The following is a 24,743-nucleotide window of genomic DNA, read 5'->3' as shown; positions in this document are numbered from 1 at the left end:
AAGTGCACTCTGAATCATTTACTGAAAATAAAATAAAAATAAAAAGAATCCCCAACTCACTGAAATCTGCATCGTAAACACTGTTTTTGTAGGAATTTGTAAAACAAACAACAACGAAAAGCTTTTTTTCTTCCTTTACTTATATGCGATGATGGTGGGTGTGTTGTTTTATGTGCATCTGTTCTATAATATAAATGTGGTTCGAGATCTGAAATCAGAGTACCATGAATGCTTTTAACACCAGAATGAAAGTATTATCTTCATAAAATTAGAGAAGATCGGTTTACAAGCATGAATAAATGTTGTGTGGCTTTGAGGAAAAAGTTTACTACAACACACATGATCAGTTAACTGATCTATCTAGTCTGGTTTTCTGCCTCTGGTAGTTTGTTACTTCAATGGAACAAGCAGGATCTAAAAATAAAGCAAGCGTGGAGGAAGGAGAGTTCATCACTTGACTTGTGCAAGCTGTCAATTTATTCATTGCAACATGAAATGTAGTTGGCATCTGATCATTATTGTGCCTTAACTGTTCTGCTAATTTTAAAAACAATGGGACAGTCTTGAGCTCTGCTGTTGATTTCTGTGATATGTTACAGCATGATATGTGAGGGTCACTGTTTACCTGTGTTTTGCATAAAGTTGTGTTGGATTTTACTGGTGTTGATACATAATGTGACCATGCTAATCAACGTTTTTTGTTATTGTGCAACAGTTCAACACTTAATAAGGAAGAATATATGGAGACAGTATCAAAACTTTTTTCAATTATTTTTAAAATTCAGCTTAGCTCAAAATAAGAATAAAAGTACACTGTGAGGTCAGACCTATCTAGTTTAGTTGGCAATTGGAGGCACTAATTACTGTATTTTTGATCTACGTTGCTAATTTATAACTGACTCTAAGGTGAGGTCTCTTGCCCAATTTGAAATGCTGGCATAATGTTTATATCACTCATATGCATTTAAATGCTGTAATAATAGAAAATACAATATATCTGTAGCTAAAAGAATGTGTTTCATCTTTGGTTTTACAAAATTTACCAGTTTTCTCACTCGGTTTGAACATTTTAAAGGCACTGAACAGTCACAGTCTCTCTGCCCCACAACTGGTAGTATTGGGCCATTTGCCCTTTCCCATTTTAAGTGAGGGGGGGAACTCCTGATGACTTCCAGTCTAGGTGAAACAGAGGCTTGGGTAACTATGGATGCTTGTAGGTAGCTTCAGACTCCTTTGTGTGTGCTTCTAAGCTTTCAGGTCAGCTCTGGCTTGTGATTCTAGGCAGTTTTGAGTGTGTTGAAGGAAGTAGTGCAGGTATGTCTTCTCTCATCTGTGTAGGTTTTATTGTAATATTGTTTAGAATGAATATTTGTATAAAGGCATTACTTTTGAGTCTTGGAGAAACCACGGGCAATAGATGGACTGTCAAGGTAAACATGCACTAATAAGGTCAACATAAGCCTACCAAAATGCAATAACAGAGAAGTTTATTAAATGTGAGGTGACACAGTATCTGTATGATTCAGATTGAAAATGGGTGCCTAAATCAAGCAGCAGGTGCAACTTATTTAGAAAGAGAAGAATATGTTTGAGTGGAGCCTTAATTCTAAACCCTGAAGTCTTTAAAGGTGAAAAGTTATCTGTAATCTAGAGGTGCTTAAATGTGCATTCTGAAATTTCCATGGCTCACAGTGTCTCTGAATTTGTGAAGAGCTGCTGCAGATCGTCCTACATGCTACTGTATTTTATCAAATTACCGTTGTGTGAAATACAAACATTTATGTGATATGAAGTAAACCCAGAACTAGCACTGCAGTAGTTACCTCCAAACTGGTAAACTGAAAATACAACACTCTGATACCCTAGATTCTTCTGCTGTAGATGTTCACTTGGGGAGCAGGCAATCCTGCAGGCAGACAGGCCTATCAATACCAAAGGTAATCAGATAAATTACTCCCTCATTCAAGAGACACTTGTCTGTTGTAGGTAACATCCATAATAGCCTTAAGGACAGGGCTCAGGTTCTCAAATTAGATCCTCTGTTATTAGGAGAACGTAGCAAAATTCTGCTGTATGCTTTACTAGAAAAGCTAGTGAACCTAAATATATTATAAATTAAGGCCAACATATCTCAGTTTTTCTCACCAAAAATACTAACACTTGCATAAAACACATACAGCATTTCAGTTTACTGAGCTTTGTAGGTGATAGATATATTAAATAAATATTTTCTGAACTTTCATTAGTTATTACAAAAATCAAGAAATGGTAACTTCCTGCTTTTTCAAGCATGTAATTGACAAAGCTCAACATCAGAAAACAGATTAGTTAAATGTTTAATAATGTAAAGTGCAACATGTTTTTTAAAAACAAACAAAACCCACATGTTTTAGGCTATTTTAAATAAAGACTTCTACAGCTGGAAATCCAGGACTGAGATGCCATGATGATAGTGTGGTGCATAGGCAGCATCCCACATGGTATGTCCGGCATGTTACTATCAGCTGTGATTGGTAATGCAGTACCAAGATTTGATAACCTGCTAACAAGTTACGTGAAGCAAGTACAGTGATGATCTAAGTAATGTGTGATGTTACTGCTGCTACTGCTTCCCCTTTTACTAACACACTTTCCACTTTTCACAAGGAGAAAGTCCTTGTGATCTACTTGAGATCCTCAAGTAGTGGAGCAGAAGAAGTTTGTAATTTCCCTCCCCCTCCCTTTTTTTTTTTTTTTTTTTTTTTTTTTTTTTAAAGGGCTTTTTATTCAAAGATCTCAGAACATCTGTAAAGTATTGCAAATAAAAATTCGTGTGCTGTGGGCTTGATAACTCACATACCCAATTTATCATTAATGGCAAAACTGAGGCAAAGAAATGAAGAATGTAAGTAAATAGGCAAAACAATATCTGTCCTATCTCCCTCTCTTTACCTCACAGAGGACACTTGCACTTGAAAAGCTTACAATTTATTCCAGATATTATCATTTATATTACTATGTAGCTAATCCTACTTCATGGATCTGTTTTCATTTGCTTTCATGTAATAAAGTCTTGTTTTTAACAAAATTACAGGTTGTAGATTTTGCTGAAACATTAACTACTTGGGGAAAAAAAAAAGTTATAATGGGGCATAGCACTTGATTCCAGTGTAATTATTATGTTAGACTATTCAGATTTACAGGAGTTCTGACTATAAATTTATTAAGATGACATAAGTAGGTTAAAATTTTTCTTATCAATGTCAACTGATACGGAAACTAGGTATAAGGCTGCTTGTGTTTTGGATCCTGAGCAATGTAAAGAGCAACACATTCTTCTTCTCTTTTCCAGAAGTACCTGGAAAAATAGAAAGAGAGATGATTGAATACCCACATAGGGGAGGTGGGGAGGACAAACCAACTACCAAACCGAATAACTAAATACCTTGATGCTGCTGAAAAATAGAGGAATTGCAAACAGGTTCTCTTCTGACTACATTTGTTCTATTTCTATATTGGCATATCTTGCTATATTTTTCAGAACAGCTCTTTGTAATCATCCATATAAGCCAAACATCATGACACAACGGGGAAGAACATCTCTCTTCTTATGGATGTAGCAAGGGGAAATTCTGATCTCAGTGACGTAAGGATTTAAACACAGATATTATTTTAACAATATAAGCATCTAAGAATTCAGGAGTATTTTTGCTTTGTGGTCATCACCTTTGTATTAGGTGTTTATGCCAGTTTCAGAGATGACCAGAGATCAGTATCAGTGTACAGCAGTGAAACGTACAATAATATGTGCCTGCTGTACAAGTCTGATAAATGCCTTAATCCAATATGATCTGTGCTGGCAGATCTCTACACATGCATCATGCCAGGATTTTGTAAACAGTCTCATTGATTGACTGCAGGACTGGGAATTAATTTAAGAGAAGTGATTTCATAGAAGCGGTGGATACAATGGTGGAGGGAGGAGGGGAGGAGGTACTTGTTGAAATCACAGGTGCAGAGAACGGTTCTGTGCAGCTGGGCAGTTTCAGGTCTTTCAGTAACAGCTTCTGGTGTTAGTTAGTGATTAGCAAACATCATCATTACTACTTATTACTTTGTTTGCTTTGTTTTTTTTTTTTTTTGTTTGTTTGTTTGTTTTTTCTCTGTAGGAAAGAAGGTCATTTGTAATCATCTGCCTATAGTTTGCTGCATTGTATTACCAGTGGGTGTATGTAATCCTTCACGATGGGTACTTTATTGACCTATGCCACTTTTCACAAGAGTTGGCAAATACTTCCCCTTTCCATTCCTTCTGGAAACTATTTTCACCAGTTTTTCTTTTTACAAATATTATGTGTACCATGATTGTGAAAAAGCCTTATGCATCCTACTCCAGGAAGAGAACTGTGCTCTTGGTCTGGCACCCAAATCTCACTGTATTGATGTTGATTAAGACTTATCTGAAGTTTAGAGGATTTGCTGTTGCCATTTAGTATCAGTATTCTTGCCATCTACCTTTATGCATGGTCTTTTGTGTGCTGACTTTTCTTGGTGTTTATCTTTTATTTTCCACAGCTTAATCGTACAAGGTGAGCTGGAACGAATGCCTGGCTTTGTTTCCTCCAAAAGACACTTCTGCCCTAAGGAGTAATATTGCAAATCCTGCAATCACAAAGGCTATGTTTCTGCACCAGCTGATGCCCAACTTGATATGGACCAAATAGACAGAATTTATATTGTTGGAGTCTGGGAAATCATGCTGTTGAATCGCTCATCTCTACTCACAAAGATTGGGCACGGACAAGTAGGCTGTCACCAGCAGTTAGAGTCAGGGTTTTACCATCCATAGTAACTGTAGATGCACCCTCCTGAAGGGAAAGAAGAGACGGACAGCTTTTAGTTTTCCATGGCTTATCACCAGCAGAAAGAAAATGCTGCAGGTAAGTATGGAAATCTTTCCTACTGAAAGAGCACTTCAAACAAAACACTGTTTTACAAGGCCTAGCTAAATATTCAGCTGATCTTCCCCATCTGACGCTATTAGCATCAATAAAAACATGCTTCATGGTTTGTTGTTCCTCATCATAAAGCAGCAACCTATTGCCTGATGCCTTAAGGATGTGCTGCTACCAATCTAACCGAGCAGCCTGCAAGTTGGTACAACTATCTGGAAACTCACCGGGATAACCTGCTGGAGTACTTCAAGCTCCTCTTCTACTTTCCTGATTCCTAATACCTTTCTAAGTCTTGAAAAGAAGTTCACAAGTCAGCAGGGAGCTGACAGAAATCACTAATAGGCATCTGTCTACACTGGAACAGACTCATCATTATCTTGTCAAGCAGAGGAACCAGATTCCTGCCAGCAGCAAGGTCTTGATTGCACAGGCTGCAGTGAGCTGCAGTGTAAACAAGTGTCTTTCAAGAATATTATGTCTTTAATTAGTATTTGATAGTCCCTGTGAATTTCAACAGAACAGGAACTGATAGAAATACCTGCCTTACGAGCTAGTTTCCCTTGTGTAAAGGGAAACCAGCTTTTCTCTGCTGTTTTTCCCTTGGGCTGCAAGAGTTTCTTTGAAGCCAGGAGAAAGATGGGCATCTGGATCAACTACTGCTGTGATTTAGCATAAAAATGTTTCTGGATTTTTATTAGCTTTGTCTACCTAATTCCAGCTGGAGTTCAGTATGAGGACAAAAACTTCAAAGCAAGAACTAATAGGCGATGGTTTTTATCACCCAGAGGCATTCTGATGTATTTGCAAGGTACTCCCTAGCAGGAATCAAAATCCCCATCTAGAACTGATAGAGGATGGCAGTAGTTCTGTTCTCAACATACAAGATGAGGGAAAAGAGGGATTATTTTTATGGTGGCAGTTGTTTACAGGTTTTTTTTTTTTTTCATGATAGTTTAAAGCCAAACGACGATTCCTGTCAATGGCTTCTGTGAGAAGGAAGGTAATCATTAATTTTTGTTGTTGGTAGTAAGAGGCTTTACAACTGTGCAGTTTGCTCTGAAATGTGAATTCATGGATGTGTGAATTGTCACCTACCAGCTGCCATATCCAGATATCTGAATTACTTTTACTTTTTTCAGTTGTTCCTGGTCCATAAGCTATAACCTAGAAAAAAAAGGAAAGAAAAGTAATGGATTCATCCCAGTGACTGAAGTGTACACATTCATCTTTCTACAGCATTTAAACATTCTATTTTTAAAGAAAAATGTTCATAGAGGATGACATTATTTTTACAGACATTAAAATTCACATTACGTTTGGTATTCTCATATTGATTCCTACTGATAAAAAGAGAACTGATCACACCTGCCACTCCTTATGCTCTTCTGCATCCTCACTTATCTACTCCTTCTGCCTCCTCCCACTCTCTGCTTTGCATCTATATCCTTCCTGCTTCTGTTCTTGGAACAGGCGCTTCCTCCTCATGAACTCGGGCCCCTGTCAAGAGTATGTTGAAGTCAAAAAGATACTTCCATTAACATTAAAAAGGCTGTAGACCAGACCTTATTTTTCTAATTATCTGCCCTTTTTGTGTTCTTCCTGACAGTCCCACGCTCTCTGTTACTCTGCTGTCAAACGTATTGGATTCTTCAGAATATGACTCCAAGTAACCCAGGGAGAAAATATGTTTTGTAAACCATCGCACATGCAGCACAGACATCACATGGTAACAGCTTCATTTACACTCAAGCTGGACTGTGTTTGACAAGGCTGAGAAGTGCAGTGCTCTAGCATGGCCCAGGCTCTCTGGGGCTGTCCAGGTCTTTGTTTCCATTTTATGTGGATTAAGAAGGAAAAAAAAAAGTGTATTTACACATTTGAATTAGATTTGGCACCAAGAGTGCTGTACAAACATATATGGAAGCTGAACGCACTTGTGAGCAGTGATAGCATCTTGCTGGTATTTCTGATGTGGGAAATAAGGGGGCGGGGGAGCTGTTTTAATCTTAAAGGAAGTGAGTGGAAATAAGGTTCAGGTTGATTCTGCAAATAGAAGTATCTGAGACAGGAGTCCCCTGCCCTAGGTGCGTTGGATCAGTGGCCAAAGGTGGGCATTTCCAAGGGGCAGGGCAGGCTACGACTGAATTACTTTTTTAAGGGTGCATGATTTTCTCAGCAGATAGGGTTGCAAGGCCTGGATTCGTTCACTCCGAATATGAGACACCTATTATATGTATCTTTAAAAATCTCTTTCATAGAAATTAAACCACCTACCTCTGTTTCGAAGTTATCTCCAAAGATACTCAAAGATTGCTTCTGTTTTATTTCTCTGCGATGATCTTTCAACCAGCCTTGGAAGGAAAATGGCTCCATAACACAAGTGGAATTCAGTGGGAAAGGCGTTTCTTTCAGGAGTTCATCTGTAAATGCAGCAGAGGACTATCAGTGGCATTTCCCTTGAGCTTTGCAAACTTTTTACAGTTGCTTACGGCTTGAAGAGTTCAATTCACAGGCATTACCTAGGTAAAAGTCAATGACCATATAGCACCGTTTGCTATTACAGTTATCACGATGTAGCACTTGAGGTTAAGACGCATCTTACTTGCATGTCTTGGTGAAGTTGCTTCCCTGAAGCTGTTGTCAGAATTGTGCATCCAGGCTTCTTAAAAACACATTCAAACAGTATGTGACAGACTAGATAGTCCTTCTGGACATGCTCTTTGCTCTCTTTCAGACCAGCCTGTGCCTTTGTAAAAACTGATGTATTGTTCCTGAGCCTTTTCTGAGCAACCCCTGGCACATCCCCACAGAATGAGAATGAGACCCCCTGAACCACCTTCCTCTCTTTTACATAGTCAGTATTGGCCTTTGTGCTTCTTCTCCCCTATGTGCTAAAAACACTGGCCACAATGAAGCAACCTGGTTATCACAACTTTAAATAGAATATAAAGGCTTTTCTTGTGGTGCTCCTGGATTTGTAGTTGGATTTAATTTCCAGTCATTCTCCTTCATAACTGATTTACTTTAAAATAGCTGGAGGACTGAATGCAGTTTCACTGTAGCTAGTAAAATTCAAGGCTTGTGCTCCGTGTTGCTGTGAGTTGGTAAATGACTAAAGTTAATTTTGTCTAGCAGTGAAGTTCAGAGACAGGGTAATCATCTTGGGGATCCTAGGTAGCTGGTTCTGAGAAGCCACGGGGGAATGCCTCTAGAACAATTTCATGTCAGTATGCCAACTAGATGCAGGAAAAACTCACCATATGTCTGTCTCCCAAAGGCAGACATAAACTCACATAATAAACTAGACTAATAAACTCACAGCCAAATTCTAGTTACAACCCAAGGAAGAGTAGGTTTTATCAAGTATTAGGGTACTCCTTAGGCAGAATTCCTCTGGTTCTTTTCTAAAGCCACATTTCATAGCTCTGCAGTGTTCTGAAAGCATTACTGCAGTTTTTCATAGAAGGCCATTTCAAATGCAGGTTTTGAACAGTGTGAGAAGGTGGTCAGTGCATCCAGGGCATGGCAGTATCCTGCATAAGCTGTTGCTATTTGATGGATCATAGTATGTACCAAATATCCACATTTATCTTCAGAAAATCTGGATGAGATGAACTCTTGTTGTGGAAACAGGTTTTGTCATTAGAATAAATTCTCTTTAAGAGTAAATTCTATTCTAAATATAATTTATTTTTTCTTTCTTTCTTTAAAAAAGAAAGAAAGAAAGAAACTTTACATTAGATTTATTCTAATCTGGGCCTGGAAACATTAACAGAAGCTAGTCTAAACACCGTTTTATTGTTTTATGACACTACAAAGCAGCATTAGGGTCATTGCTTGGTGATTTTTTTTTCACACTGCAATATTTCTGATTTTATTTCTCAGTTTCACAGGTTCTTTGAACTTGCTTTGGAGGTATTTATAAACACTTGTAGACTTTGTCCTTAAATTATAGATACATCCAACTATAGCCATTGCAATTTTTATTTTTTTTTTGGTTAGGGAGAGATACAAAATAAATATCTAAAATGTCATGATGATTCATAATCACACAGAAGAAAAAAATCAGGATATTTTATCAAAAGTTACTCAGAGCAATTAGGATTCCAATAGCTTTTAAAATATTTCAGTAATAGTAGCAATCTTCACTTTCTAAAGTAATATGAAGATAGCAGAGATTTTTCTGTTATCAGACTAAAACAAGTCACTTGAAATTAGAAAAGCCTTTTGTAATACAAGAAAGACATTGGTAGTAAAAAAATATATATATATTATTATATACATTGGTAGTAAATTGGTAGTGTATATATACATTGGTAGTAAAAAAAAATAATAGTATTTTGTAATACATATACATGTTTGTGTATATATGTATGTATAGACGTTTTTCATCTCTTACTCTATCACATGCTATATTTACCTATATCTACATCTCTCCCTACATATATATCTCTATCTCCCTACATCTCTCTCTCTCTGTGTATATATATATATATGTGTGTGTGTAGGGAGAGATGTATACACACACACCAAGATGCCGTGACAATCCTGCTCAGCTCATGGGGTTACACCTTGTTCAAGAATTCCAGCATCAGGCCAACATCAGTTCTGGCTTCACATGCTGGAGAGTAGAAAGCAACAAACCGAGTCTCTAGGACAGGCGCTGTGAAGTTTTCTGCAAGTAGAACTATAAATGCTTCCAATGATTTATAAGGAATTTGGGGTAAAAAAAAAATAAATAAAGCTGATTTTGTTCTGAGCAAGAAGCAACACAAATCTAACAACGAAAATTAATTATCAATTTCTTAGTTGGTATCTTAACTTCTGTCACTTATTCATAGTAAGCATGATTTTGCTAGTTTTCCTCTTTCTAGTGATCAACTCTTGATCTACAGGATGTCACAGGGATTACACAGGGCTATAGGAAAGCAATCTACTCATACTTAGGGTCAAGGCAGAGTGTAAACACAACCTGCATTTTTTTTTTTTTTAAGAGTCCACACATTGGAAGTAGAGCTTCATTTCAAGTGAAGCCCTGAAGAACTTTCAGTCAGTCTGCTGACATTTTCTTGTCAGTGGGCCCTAGTTTGTGATGGTGTTTGAGCTTATTCCTCAAAAATTCAGATGTGTTAACAATACTTGGCCAGTAGTAGGACAATGACTTCTGAAAACAGAATCTGGATGAAGTCAATGTTTGGTGTAAGCCATTATGATGATTCTCTTGCCTGTTATTGCAGAAAAAATAGGAGAGCACTGTGATGATGAAGTATATGACATGACGCATCTGACATTGTTAATGGCCTGCTTGACTGAGTCCTCATGTAAAGTCCTCATCTGCAGATTATCCCTTGAAGCTGAAAGCTGCATGTGCCCTGATTCCTGTGAACTTGAGCTAATAAAATGCAATGAGGAGGATCCAGTACTTTGCAATCTCACATATACCGGGATTGAAGCCTGGTGCTTCCAAAGGAACTGAGTGTTTCTTATCAGCCCAATGACTTATATTTAGTTACTGTTGTATATATTTCTGCTTAGCCTGTATATTGGCTTTCAGTAGCAGGAGACATGAGTTGGTGTGTTTCTGGATTGATTACTTCATATTAACACTGTGAAACAAGGAGACCTTAGTGATAATAAGGGTATTTTTATATAAAAATAAAATATGCTAGAAATAAAAAAATGCTAGAATTGACATCTTCTTACATTTTACTAAGCTAGTCAGCTGAAAGCCTTGTGTATTTATCTCCAAGTGATGTATCGCTAAGTGGAATATCAAATCTAATATGTTCCTACATGTTGTACTGTTCAGGAGATCCATTTAAATAGTTCAATAATTAAGTCCATTTTTGGAGTTCATTACTATTAAATATTCATACCCCAGCAATGCGTTCTTTGTGGTTTTTATAGCTCTTTCCAGCTTTAAATTAGAATGTGATGATATCATGTTAAGCTGAAAAATACATCATGTTTACGGAATGAATTTATAAATATTTAAAAACAGAAAATTACAGTTTTCATTGGATGTTGATTTCAGTTAAACAATAGAGACTCTATTGAGACCAAGAATATGAAGTTGTGGGGAGAAAAAGAAAAGGACAGAGAGCATGCAAGAAAACTGCCAGTGCTCGTACGGCTTGTTCCAGTCTCAGCTTTCTAACATGTATGGTCCCAGGGTTTGTGAGCACAACCTTGACAGAGACTGTCTAAGGGAGAGCTGGGGACTTGCTGGGATTACTGTTTTTCTGATAGTAATAAAGAGGATTGCCACTGGCTACTGGGTAGATGTGTGTGCATTTGCTTACCCCAGGCTTGCATACTACTTGGGGCTACTTGGGAGCTTTCCCCTACTCTAGTGATATACCTAAACTTTCTTGTCAAGCATCATCTCATTCTCCCAGAGTGTTTCTTAAACTCTACTAACCCCAAGCCCTTATCATAGCTCTCTTGTGAACCTTGTTTTTTAAGATTTGTTGCAAAGGAAAAAAAGCAATAAAGTCTATAAAATAAAATACATTGAAATAGTGTCAACTATGAAACTGATTACGTTGGCTTTATGAAAAACTGTATTTTTTCAGTGACATGCCATTCTTCACTTCTAGGCAGCACAGTCTAGATGGAAAAATCATTGACTCTTTAAATTACCTGGTATGTTCTTACTAATTGAGAAAGGCCCTCCATCCTGAGTGACGGTGCTGCCTTAGAAACAACCCATCTCTGCACACTGTGGGCCCATCTCTGAGCAAGGACACAAGAAATTCCCTTACAAACAGTGTCTCCTTCTGTAAAAGAGGTAGGCATCCTTATCCAAAGAGGAACACTTAGATCCTCTTTGTTTTGTTCTTATCCTTTAAAAAGCATAAAAATGGCCCATGATAGGGATAAGGAGTTATTTTAGAACTGTGTATTAATTTATTTTTATCTACTTTATACGCATCCCTTCCATCTCTTAAATAATACTATATTAAAATGAATAGTTCTGACATGACAGTTTTGCATATTTTAATCTTAAATTGCCATTGGTGGCAATAATTTATACACTGGGATGTTATTCCCAACATGCCTACCTAATTCCTTTGAAAAGTCAGCTTCATTCTCAGCGCTAACAGACAAGTTGATGAGACTAGTAGGAGTTTAATAGCTCTGCAAGTCAAATCAGTTAGAACCTGTGGACTGAGGGGCATAATTTTAGGCACCTGTGTTTAAAAGCAAACAAACAAACCAACCAACCAACCAACCAACCAAACAACAACAACAACAAAACCACATGGTTAACTCATTCCATATAAAAATCCAGAATGAAAGCACTCATGATGACTGATTACATAGGAGGTTAGTTAGTTCATTTTGTTGTTGCTGAGTGTAGATGCAAAAAAATTTAGCTGAAAATTCAGCACTCACATGGTGTAATCATACCTTTCCCTGTGTAACTGTATTTGTTTTTGTAGTGTACCCTGAGAGTTGGCACGACTGCTAATATATGACTCGTCCATGTAATTATTTCTGGGCACATTTTTCCTTGTGTCATTAAATCTATGTTAGAAACTAAACATTTTTTTTTTTTTTTCTAATTGAAACAGGAGTTTGATGTGTAAAGCTTTGAAAAATATTTTTGTAATAAAGAAATATTGTATCTTCAAAAGGAGACATCACCAGCCAGGAGGAAGGGAGTAAATTAGAACAACAAAAATGTAGGATTTAGGCCATATTTCTGTTTAAAGGCTTGTCATGATCTAGCTGGGTCATTGTAATTAAGAATGCTAAACTGTATTGAGATATACTGGCTAGAGTTCCAAGTACAATCCTAAAATCGGGAATCTTACCTTTTGTTTCTGAATCAGCCTTTTATATGACTGTGGGCATTTTATTAATTGTCTTTGTGTGTAACTTCTCCCTCCATAGAAGAGGAAGGCCTGTGAGACTTCAATACATTTGTGAGATAAGGCTTTTTACAGCACATGTGAGTTATTATTACTAAATATCCTTAGAAACACTAGTGAAAATGTCAGGCTGACACTATAAGTGAGTATTCTGATTCAGATGTTACCATCTGGGGGACACTTAAGAACATGCAGATAAAAAGAAGCTACCTTATTAGAGAAGATGTACCTGCTGTGAAACTGCTCTGAGGTTTAAAAATATTATTTATATATTTACTAGAGTCTGAACAGAAAGGAAAACAATTTTATATGGTGTTTCTTTCAATTTCCATGGTGGGTTTATTATATACATTATGTACTTAAAGGTCAGCAGTGGCTTGCTTCCCACGGTGAAGCATTGGGATAGATCTCAGAGAATACAATTTATGTTCTGCCTTCCTTTGAGGAGGCTCAGCTGAGACTATTGTAGGAGATGCACTCTTCTTCTCAGAGATTTTGTTGTTGTTGTTGTTTGATGACTACTGTCATTAGTGGTTCTGGGTCCCTAATGAACTGCTTGGAGTGCTCCTGGCTCCAGGGAACATGCAGCCAGCAGGCCTGGCCTTTGGATGATATCAGGTTTGGGATTGAAGAGTTTAGCAGAAGTTGTGATATGACAAATTATAGCAGCGAGTGTATTCAAGACATTGTAAAGGTATTTTATTAAGAGTTAATAACTTAGGTTAGTTGTGGCCTATCTGGTTTGTCTGAACTTTTCATCTACAGTATTAGCTATATACTCACTGGGTGTATATATATCTGTGTGGTATAACGAGTTGTTAAATATGAAGGAAAAGGAAATGGATGAAGCCAGTGAGAGGCTGCATGGTTATATAGGACTGTAGGAGTATATTAGATGATTCTAGTCCCTTCTTCGACTTAGGTAGCTGTTGCTGTTCAGGTGGGCTTCAGGAGAGAGATAAACGTGACTTGGGAATTTCTTACAGTTTCTTGTGCAATTTTGGTGGGTCTAGGCAGTTCAAAATTATTGACTATTTTTGTCAGCTTGAATACCATTCCGTCCTGGAGATCTGCTGCTGGCTGTTTGCAAAATACATTCCCAAGAGAAACACTTCTTAATGTCTAAACGCTCATATGCTTGTTCTTTTAATACAAGTATTTGAAGCAGAAAGAAGTCACATATTGTAGAAGACAAGTAGTAATCTAGATATGTTGGAAGTACTTAAAAGATAAGCGGAAAGAGAATCAGATATTCAGTTTTCTAAGCTAAGTTTTCTAGCAAATGAAACTTATTTCCAAAATGTTTGTTCTTATTGAAAAACAAACAAACAAACAAAAAAAAACATATCTTTAGAATTATTTCAGTGTACCTTCAACAGAAAAATAAATATTTATATAGTTATATTAAATTCAAAACAATGACCATACATTTGCCATTTTGTAAATGAAGACAGAATTTCTTCCTTTCCCTCTTCTTCCATTACATTTCACGTAAAAAGCTTGGATTATTTCAGTGAGTACTAGCAAGGTAAACTTTTAAACTTCTGAGTACTTTTGTGAACAAAGTTCAGCCATTACTGTTTTTTAGAACCAGTGTTTGTGTCTGTCTGAACTGTATTTAAATGTCCCTCATATTCACTATGAAATTGCGATGAAATAGAAACTGTGAGAGGAGAGCCTTGCTTCCACGCTGGTTCAACCAAAACTGGCAAGAGTTGTTTTGATAACTGTCATTCCTGATGTCAAACTTTGTGTAAAGGAAAACAAACAGGCAAACATACCTCGAGTGATCCATGTTTAGCCTGTGTCCTAAATGCATTCATCCTTACTGATAAAGGAAGGGAGATGTTTTCTCAGGCCTTATCTCTATACAAAGGAGGCTAATAATTTGGTAAAAAACAGTTCCACAGAAAGTGCCTCAGATAAGGACTGCATGTAATGTGTGTTTCTGATTGATTGTACTTGAATGTACTTGAATCACTCTTCTAAAAATGTGTCTTTTTAATAGCTATTGCTGCCTCTTTGTATATTCTGAGTACCCTGGTTTATGGGACTTGCCCTAGTGTTGGCCGAGACAGAAAGCATAAATAAATCAAGAAGTCTGGACTTAGATCTTTTTTTTTTGGTGGTTCTCCCTTTTTTTTTTATTTGTTATTTTTTAGAAGGCAATTGAAGCTTGATTGATTCCATTTATAGCTTTCCTGTATGGGTGAGCTGCAATCAAGGTTTTATTTGAAGATGTTTTTCATCCTTTTCTCTCACAAAAGGGGAGGCAATAGTTCAGATTTATGTAGAGATGAACCTGAGAGTGCTTCAGCTGGCACTTTAAAACTAAAGGGATTCTGGATTTTCAGAAGAGAAACTAAAAGAGGCTGGAATCCAGCTCTCTGCATAGACCAACTTAAATTTTGTTAAAACATGTCTTGAGTGAAACATCATGAGACACTGGTGGTTGCTTGTTAACAAGTGTTATGCTGATTGTTGAATTCTGCTTCTTTGGGAAAAAAGAAAAAGAGAGGGGAAGAGGGAGAGGGGGAGAAGGAGAGATGTGCAAGACAAGAAGAGAGAGAAGAAGAAAGAGGAAAAGAAGGAATGGGAGAATGCTTAAAGGGGGAGAGAGCAAGCAAGCAAGCGAGAGTGTGAGAAGGGGGGAAGGAGGGGAGGAGGAGAAAGAGGGAAGCTGAGAGAGATGGGGAAAAGGAGAAGAGAGGAGGAAAGAGGGAGGCAAGTGAGAAAATGAGCAAGTGCATGGAAGGAGGAGAAAGAGGATGCAAGCAAAAGTGAATGCAGGAGAGAGAAAGAGCAAGCAGGAGAGAACAAACAAAAGCAAGAGAGTGAGAACAGGGAGGGCAAGGAGAGGGTGTGTGAGAAAGTAAGAGGGCAAGAGCATGCAAGAAAGAGGGAGGCCAAGAGAGAATGAGAGAATGTGAGAAAGGGAGAGGAAGGAGAGAGTGAGAACAGAAGAAAGCTAGCGGGAAAGAGAAGCAAGCAAGTGGAGAGAAAGTGCATGACTGAGAAAGAAAGTTTTTAGTTTTTCTGCTTGCTTGCTTGTTTCTCACAAGTCTCACAGCTGCTACCTTAAAATTCTGTAACTGATGATCTGGGGTCTTTTTGTCATGTACAAGACACCACTGAGACTTTCAGCATCTTATTATCAATGAGTATCGAAAATTGCAAAACCTGAGCTGTTTGGTAGGCTGAAGTCCTGACACTGAAGTTCGTTGACTTGCTTTTTGAGTCAACACTTGCTTAGCGATAGTTAAGCCACAAACATTTCAAATATTTGTTGTCTTGACTTGGAGGCTGCTCCAAGGGAAGAAACTATTTAGGGGGAAAAGATGTATTGAGCTCTGAGCAAGACAGGTACCTTTATTGCTTTACTGTTTTTTTTTGTTTGTTTGTTTTGTTTTTTTTTTGTCTCTTGAAAGAAACAAAACTTTTTTTTCAGCTTTAATTAAAGTCTCATGGCTTTTGGCTTTTGCACAGCTTTTGAATAACTTACAAGGAAAGGACTTTATTGGATTTATCAATAAAAAATTCTCAGAGTTCTTTGTTTTTTAAAAAAAAAAAGACCAGAATATAATAACTTCCGATTGACTGTCAGGTCTATTCTTTAGCTCTAATTTTCTGCAAAAACATTGACAATATAAATCTTTACTATTTTTTTTTCTGCTTTGATATTTAATAATTGGTTTCTGTCATAAGCTCTTACTTCATACTAGTGAGGCACACTTACTGGAAATCACCGTATTGAACAAGATACTATGTGTGAGGATTTTTTTTTATTATTATAGCAGCATCTAGAGGCTTCATCTGAAATTATACTTCCTGTGCTAGACATAGTGAAGACAATGAGAGATAGTAGCTGCCCTAACACACCATCCCCCCCTCAAAAAAAAAAAAAAGGGGGGGGGGGAGAAGAGAAATATAAGGGAATTATTTGCCTCTTGGAATAGTAAGGCATGTCATATGTGTCATCTAGATCTGTAAGTGCTAATTTAATGCATTACCCAAGATCACTACTACCTGGACAAGCTTGCGAAGTGTGCCCATGTGAACCTAATGAAGTTCAACAAGGTCAAGTGGAAGGTGCTGCACCTGGTTTGGGGCAATCCAAGACACGAGCACAAACTGGGCGAATTCATTCAGAGAAAGACTTGGGGGATCTGGTGGACAAAAAGCTCCACATGATCCAGAAGTGAGCAATTGGAGCCCTGATGGCCAACTGCATCCTGGGCTGCATCAACTGAGGAGTGGCCAGCAGGGCGAGGGAGGGGATTGTCCCCCTCTGCTCTGCCCTTGTGAGGCCCCACTTGGAGTGCTGCATCTAGCCCTGGGGTCCCCAGCACAAGGAAAGATGTGGATCTGTTAGAAAGAGTCCAGAGGAGACCACAAAGGATGTTCAGAGGGCTGGAGCACCTCTCCTATGAAGAAAGACTGAAAGAGCTTGTTCAGCTTGAAGAGGAGAAGGCTCCAGGGAGACCTCATTGCAGTATTTCAGTGCTTAAGGAGGACTTATAAAAAAGATGGAGAGCAACTTTTTACTCAGACAGATAAGGATAGTACGAGAAGTAATGGCTTTAAACTAAAAGAGAGTAAATTCAGATTATATGTTAGGAGGAAATTCTTCACTTAGAGGGTGGTGAGGCACTGGCACAGACTGCCCAAAGAAACTGTGGATGCCCCATCCCTGGAGGTGCTCAAGGCCAGCCCAGATGGAGCTTTGGGCAGCCCGGTCTGGTGGGAGGTGTCCCTGCCCATGGCAGGGGGATGGAACTGGGTTGGCTTTAATGTCCCTTCCAACCAAAGCTGTTCTATGATTCAGGCGGGTGTGATAATAGCCTTTTGGAAGACTGGAAAAGCCCAAAGCATTTTCATGGTGCATATAGACAGAGAGAAGTAAGATCATGGAGACAATAAGACTTTCTCTTTTAAGAAACACAGAGACTTTTTGGAGAAGCATGTTTCCTAGTCAAGGACACAATGCTGAAAGCTGCTTCAGCTGCAGTCTTTCAGGCAGGTTTTTGTCTGGTTTACTGTTCCCTAAGTGCAGGGACTTGCAGGGTTGCTATCCCATATACAGGACTCTTCTGTGAATTTTTCATTGTGGTCAGGATTATTACCCATCACTATCCACGTTTTAGGTCTCTGCCCAACAAACTCAAGAGTGCAGTTATGACTGGAGTGTGTTCTCCAGTGTGGAAGCTGCAGTTGCTATTCAAAAACAGATGCAAAATAAAAATAGGTCATGACAGCATGGAAATGAAATATTAAATGAATCAGACACTACATGAACTAAAAGCATGTGTCTTTCCATGGGCATCTTTGTTTCCTGAGTTAGTCATAGGTAAATAGTTATACAGTTATAGGTAAAGGAGAACAAGTAGCTATATAGCAACTATAGTAGCTATAGATCAACTCACTAAAACCTCATTCTCCACAGTCAGATGACTTTTTCTTAATATAAGACTGGAATGGCATGCAAGAAAAATACAGATACTGAGGTTTCACACTGTACAGTTAACTGATAGGTCATTGTGACATCCTCAAACGAACAGACAGGATTTTGGCTTTTTCTTTTTGGTAATCATGTATATGGATTTTATTTGTGGTTGGGATAATGAAAGGAAGTACTTCCCCAAACAATTTTCATTTACATAATCACAAAGAAAGAAAAACAGAAACTTAGTCATTTTACGTGGACAGAATCCTTGTTGTTCAATCAGATATAATAATTGTTCTAATTCTGAAATTAAATTACATTACCTGGATTTGGTTTTCCAGTTTTATATTGCCTTGAATTGAAGAACCTGAAATAATAAACATTAAGCAACAGTAAGAATTTTATGTTCATGTTTTGTAGGTTAAGAGAGATTAGGCAGTAATGTTAAGAATAGCTGTGCTAGATCCTCAGCTACTATCAAATGTATTCAACAGGGCTACCCTTATTTTGTTGACAGAGAGTTTGGCTGAAAATCCTCAAAAATTCATGCCACGAAAAAATTTCCTATTCTGGTGTTTATACTGATTTTGATTTCACTTGCTTGCTGCTTGTACAAGTTTACTTGGACCATAGTTCAACTTTAGCAAACATTTCACAAATCAATAAGTTAATTGATGACATTCACACATTTCCTGGAAAGCAGCTGCTTTTTACAATATCTAACAAATTTGCCACAGTCCTGATTATCGATGAATAATATGGATTAACAGTATTTAAACTAGGGCAAGCAATAAGAGCGAAAAGCTCTAAGGCAGCTTAGAGTTTTACCTAGTTAACATCAATTTAGTGTTAAGTTTTCATTCAGTTCTTGTATTTAGCAAAAATATATGTTTACTTCTTCACAAAGTATGTTCCAAGTTTCAGTGGGTGACACCTTTTTTTTAAAAAAAAAAACAAAAACTGATTTAATGATTTTAGGGTATACAAGATGCAATTAAAGATCTACAGAGCAGTAATTAACTTTTAACAAAACTATGAAAAACACAGCATAAATAGAAAATGGAGTATATAAGTCACAGGCTGATAAAGATCCATTAGATCATTTCAAATGTCTTTTAAAATTTACACAGAAAAAGGCTTACTCTTGAATTATTGGTGTAAGTTGAGTGCCGAGATCTTCACAGTGAAACCACTTTTCAAATAGGACATTAGTTGATTCTCCAACATAGTATCTGACAAAGTAAAAACATTATTCTTTTTTTTTTTTATTATTAACTAACAGATCATGCATTCTTTTTGATAAAATATCTACTTGATGTGTGTAAGCATGTATTATTCTCAAGCATGGTGTACTTTATTCTGAAGTGTGGTTATTTAGGGAAGCTTTATTTTTCCCTGATTAGCTGACTGGTGAGGTGCTTAAATTTCTGTCAAGGGCCTAGTAGTTCTGCTGATCAACTTTTGCATAAGTTACCAAATTCCTTTCACAAACTTTCCAGATTTAATCCTAGAAATTGTTTTGTGCCATAACTCTTTGGGACCAATAAACCCCACTTTGGGTATAGTTTCTACAAAAATACCTGTCCCCAAATACAGTTTGTAGTAACTGCTTCCAGGCAGCTGTTAGATAAATGTTCATTTCTAAGAGAATCCTCTTGCTTATTGCTCATGCATGGGCAGATAAGAATACAAGACGGATTATGGATTTGTTTGAAAAAATTTGGCTGCATAAATTTGGAAAGTGTTGTTTAGCTTGTCAATCTGCAAAGTCACTTTGTGTTTTACTTGCATTATTTTGTCTTAATGAATAAATAAATTGTGCTGAGATCAACAGGACAAAGTAGCTGTTGTCTCTGGGATGACAAAAATATAAGTTACCTACAGGTTGAAAAAGAACAACTACATGGCAATGGAGAGATATTCCAGTACAGTCACTCATAATGACAAGTGATTGTAAATAGGACCTGTGTCCTTTGGGTTAAAATGACTGGAATTCAGGTTTAAAGGGGTAAACAAGGCTTATATAATTATACTCCACATGTATGTGTATTTGTGTATTCATGTATGTCTTATATATCCATATTAGTATTGTCCAGAAACTTTCTAAGAGCTCTGCACTTCTTCCAGTTTTGGAAAAAGAGGGTACTGGGAAGAGGGTAACGTTATTAATGCCTACAGCATAAGAAAAGCTGTGCTATGAACACAAATGTTGGTTACCTGAGAATCCACATAGAAGGGAAATGTTACAAATGTCTCTGTTGGGAAAAGGCTTTGGAAGGAATATGCACCTTGCTAGGCATTAAAGAAATAATACAATCTAAAAACTAAAATCAAACTTAGTTGGCTTAGTTTGCCATAGGATTAAGTTTTGCTAGTGCACTTTTATTATAATACAAAGCATGTAATTGTTACCTAGGTTGAAACACTGAAGCAGGCTCTTTTTATTTCACTTGCACAATAATCAGCATGCTGGTGGCTCTGATTTATGACTGAAGCTTGTAGGCATGGTAAATAATGTAATGGTAATATAACATTAGACCTTGAGTCTGCATACTTCAAGGCAATCTTTGCTGCAGGTGGGTGGAAGTGAGAAGCTTGACAAGAACAGAAGTTCTGGTTGTAAATCCCATCTCCCATGAGCATGCATAGAGCCAGTGTTGCTTCAAAAGTACAACATGATTGTTCACTTCCCAAACTTCAGGCATCTTTGTTTGTGTCAGTGTGAAACCCTGGCCACTAAACACCTCTAAGTGATTTATTTTCAGGTACTTGATTAGATATTTTCAATTAAGAGTGTGTTTTGTTAATCCAATTATTTTTTCCACCTGCAAACCATATGGTAGCTTCTGATTAGTTTAAATTCTCACCCAAAGCATGACTATGTCAAAGTGCAAATCCCTAGATCTACCTGGGGTTCCTTGTAAAGCCATTCAGTATCTTTGTAACTCATGACATCTACAAGCTTTGTGTATAAGGTAGGTTATTTTATCTGAAGTTACCTACAGCTACTTATGTTCTTTTATTACAAGTGAACATCATTTTCTGAATCACTAGCCAATTGTTTCTAACTCAAAATATCTTTTTTAATAATGCTAGTGCTCAGGATTTATGGACCTGCTATGAAAATAAAATTAATAATAAAAAAAAAGTGCATAGATAAACGCTGCTTCAAGTTAAGTGGATTTGTCTTCAGCTTCAAATCCATTCAGGTAACTTTCTGAATTATCCTCCTCTTAATTTCCTATTTTTTTCTCTAGAATTCTTTGAACAGTGTGTGTGTGTGTGTGTACATATATTTCTAGCTCATATATTCAAAATTCCCCTTATTTGATATGGCCCATGCAACGATCAAAACTACAGACAAAAGGACAAAAACAGTACATTACAGATATTACTGCAATTTTAAATCTTTATAAACTACGTGAGTAGCTGTGAACTCACTTTGGTCAGCTGTATCCAGTTAATACCAAACCAGCTTTTCTAACTTGGCTATCACTGCTGTGACTTGCCTTCTTAGACTTATGAATTCTGCAAGGCTACAGAACAAGGCTCAGTCTTGCTCCCACTAGAATATAAAATAAATCTTTCATTTATTTGAAGACATTGTTCTCATAAGGCAATAAAACCTAGACAGAGGTGTTTACAATGTAGGGGGGATAGCGTTAAGAAAATTGTCTTTTGTTTCTAGCTACCCACACATTTGCCAGGAAAGCTCTTCTTTATCTTTTTGTTTTCAGTGCCTACTAAGGAATTAATGTTCTACTTGCCAGAACTGATATGAAAATCTCTTTTGATTTGTGCTGTTACAAAACTCTGAGTTTTTAAACTTAAGGTGATATTCATAGGTGATCTATAGGTTGATAGCTCTAACCACAGGACTTGTTGTGAAGACATTTCAATGTGTTCCTTGCTAGCCTAAACTAAATGCTAAATGAGATCTCTGTTTGTGTATAGATAAATGCATGTGTGGACAAAACTAGTAAAAAAAAAATTGTCAGGGTGTATCTATTGAATTACTGCAAAAGTATAATACAGTATTGTATTGACATGAGAAATTTAATTTCATATTATGAATCCTAACAGAATAGCCAACAGTTATACTTCACCTGAGCCCATCAATTTCTGTCTTTAATCTTTCCCTCTCGATCACAAGACCCACAGTGTCTGCGTATCTCTGAGGAGAATGAGGTATCCTAGCAGGTAGGAGAAACATCTGTTCAGACAAAGAAATGGGAAAGCATCAGTGGTAGGAGGGTTTTTGTTTTGCATATCATCCTTCTCCTGTCCCCAGTCCTCTGTTCACTGTCCCCACATTCCCCCTGCTCCTTGTTGATCTGTGCTGCTCCCTTGCAGCTGCATTCAGTTTGGTACCAACAGCCTGCAGATGCTGCATTTTGCTTTCTCAGTGAATGATGACCATTGATTCAGCGATCAGCATTGCCTTTATTGCAGTCCTCCTAGATTGATCATCATTGCTAGACACACATAAAATGAAAATCTAACCAGTTACTCTATCTGGAATCTACATGTATAAATTTACTGCAATTTCTCAGTAGCAGAAATGGAAATAAAAAGTGAGTTCGTTGTCAGCTCAAGAAGATTTCTAACGTAATCATCCATGTGTGTCCCTCCAACACAGTGAGACCTGTGATTGTGTGATAAGGAGAATTCTCCAAAATTAACAAATACGAGGGACTGTGACAGAGAATGGACAACATTTGGTTGGGAGAAGCCTATTACTGAAGCCTGAAAATAAATTTTCTTGTAGCATCTATTTGACTATGTAGGAAGGGGGTGGTAAGCGTGTGCTGTTTTTGAGTGTTACAGATTTCATAGCTGAGTTTGGGCGTGTCGTTGCAACTTCTCTGTCTGCAGGACAGAGCGAATGATAGTGCCTTAGTAGGACTGGTGCTGGTCTTCCCTCTGTGGACATTGTGTGTTCCTTTTCATTAATACTCTGGTATGTGCCCAGATCTCAGGTGTAGAATCTATTACCAGACTGTCCCCATCTACAGGTTTGAAAGTTTAGATCTGTTTCTTAATTGAAAAGGTCACAATGCTTCTTCTAGTGACTAAGCTGTTGGGTCTAATACATGTCCTTCCCTTTAAAGACTGACCCCACTAGATCTAATATTTGATCCTCTCAAAGACTGAGAGCAGTTCAAGCTTTTGACAATGATAATGAGCGGCAGTAGTGGCACATCTAATAACTTGTAGTAACCGCAAGTAAAACACCTAGTCACAAGCTCATTAACAGCATTGAAATCTGTGCTTTAGTAAATCTGCTACTACATGGAAAAACATCTGAATGAAGGTGGATACATTTTGTCCATAAATTGCTCTTTAAAAACTGTTCTGGTATTATGATGGTTGTGAAAGCTAGCTGTGACAACTAAAGAAGGCTGAAAATACCTGAATTTCTTAACTTCTAACATTCTAAGCAGTTTATTTAATGTGGTGTTTGGGTGGGTGGGCAGTATTTACCTGACAGTGTGTAAGTAAGACTGATTCACTTGAATTCACGTGGCTGATTCTATGCCATGAAGGGGAGTAAGAACTCCTTTCAGTATTTTCTTGGCTGTCTGAATGGATATCCCAAGTACCCGCAGATTGTTATCTCTTACTGAAATTGTGAAATGTTGGACAGAGTATTGTCATTTGCTGTTAATTACATGGAATTTGTTACAGTGCATTCAAGCACTTATTTGTTTTTTTAATCCTGATGCCATTTCTTACATAGCAGCGATAAATTAATTTTGATATACTTCATAAAATATTAATTTAGCATACATACGTACAACAATAACAGAAAAACAATGGTGTTTTACCTCCCCTTCACGGATGAAAATGTCTTTTTGCTTCCCATTTTCAATTATCTTTAAACACATGTCTCCTTTCACTTGGTAAAAGAGCTGAAGGAATGGGAAAATAACAATAGGTCAACTGCTCCAAAACATTCTGTACTTCATATTCCGTTTTTAAAGAATATATGCACAAAAACATTCAATCTGTTTGCAAATACTTACAGCTTTTTTCTAACAATACATAATAGACTTCCAACCTTCATTGCTTTTTAAAATTTTATGAAATATGTATTATTTCCATTATCTGCATACATATGACAGGCTGTGCAAGAGATGTGTAATTGCTTGAAGAGCTCTTCCACAAACATATTGGAACCCTGCTCTACTGTCTTTAATCCTGGGGATTACACTTTGTAGGGCCGGGAATTTATGGTTGAGACATCTGTTAATTGTACTGCATATAAAGCTTCATTTCCATTGTTTTTCAGCTCAGATGTATCAGGGTCTTCACTGTTCCATTCAGTCAGATTAAATGCCCCCTTTCCAAAAACGCTTCAGATATGCAAGCCCATTTTTATTTATTTATTTATTTATTTAATTTTAACAGAGCTTTTTCAAGTGGGAATAATTGCCCATTTAGAAGCTGTTCTGTTTTATTTCTGTGGTCACTCTGAAGCCCTGCAAC

The 24,743-nt window shown here is 37.3% G+C and overlaps 1 protein-coding gene across 3 annotated transcripts in view; it reads right to left on the bottom strand.

Moving 5' to 3' along the window:
* Window positions 1–202: 202 nt before the first annotated feature.
* HAAO (3-hydroxyanthranilate 3,4-dioxygenase) overlaps window positions 203–24,743 on the bottom strand; it is a 37,892-nt gene continuing 13,351 nt past the window's right edge. The window contains exons 3-10 of one of the 3 annotated variants that reach the window (XM_082755913.1): window positions 24,083–24,166; window positions 22,361–22,467; window positions 19,397–19,486; window positions 18,578–18,621; window positions 7,209–7,354; window positions 6,030–6,098; window positions 4,765–4,847; window positions 208–3,337 (exon numbers count right to left, since the gene is read on the bottom strand). In XM_082755913.1, the coding sequence (XP_082612039.1) occupies window positions 3,259–3,337; window positions 4,765–4,847; window positions 6,030–6,098; window positions 7,209–7,354; window positions 18,578–18,621; window positions 19,397–19,486; window positions 22,361–22,467; window positions 24,083–24,166 (702 nt within the window). In that variant the 3' untranslated portion in view covers window positions 208–3,258. Of the gene's footprint in view, window positions 3,338–4,764; window positions 4,848–6,029; window positions 6,099–7,208; window positions 7,355–18,577; window positions 18,622–19,396; window positions 19,487–22,360; window positions 22,468–24,082; window positions 24,167–24,743 lie in introns of all 3 variants that reach the window. The other 2 variants (XM_082755915.1, XM_082755914.1) reach the window with 2 other exon arrangements.

The sequence above is a fragment of the Aythya marila genome, assembly GCF_965140915.1.
Source record: "Aythya marila genome assembly, chromosome: 3".
In the NCBI taxonomy this organism is placed as follows: domain Eukaryota; kingdom Metazoa; phylum Chordata; class Aves; order Anseriformes; family Anatidae; genus Aythya; species Aythya marila.
Note: the sequence above shows the minus strand (reverse complement) of the source record. Positions and strands in the feature narration are given on the sequence as shown.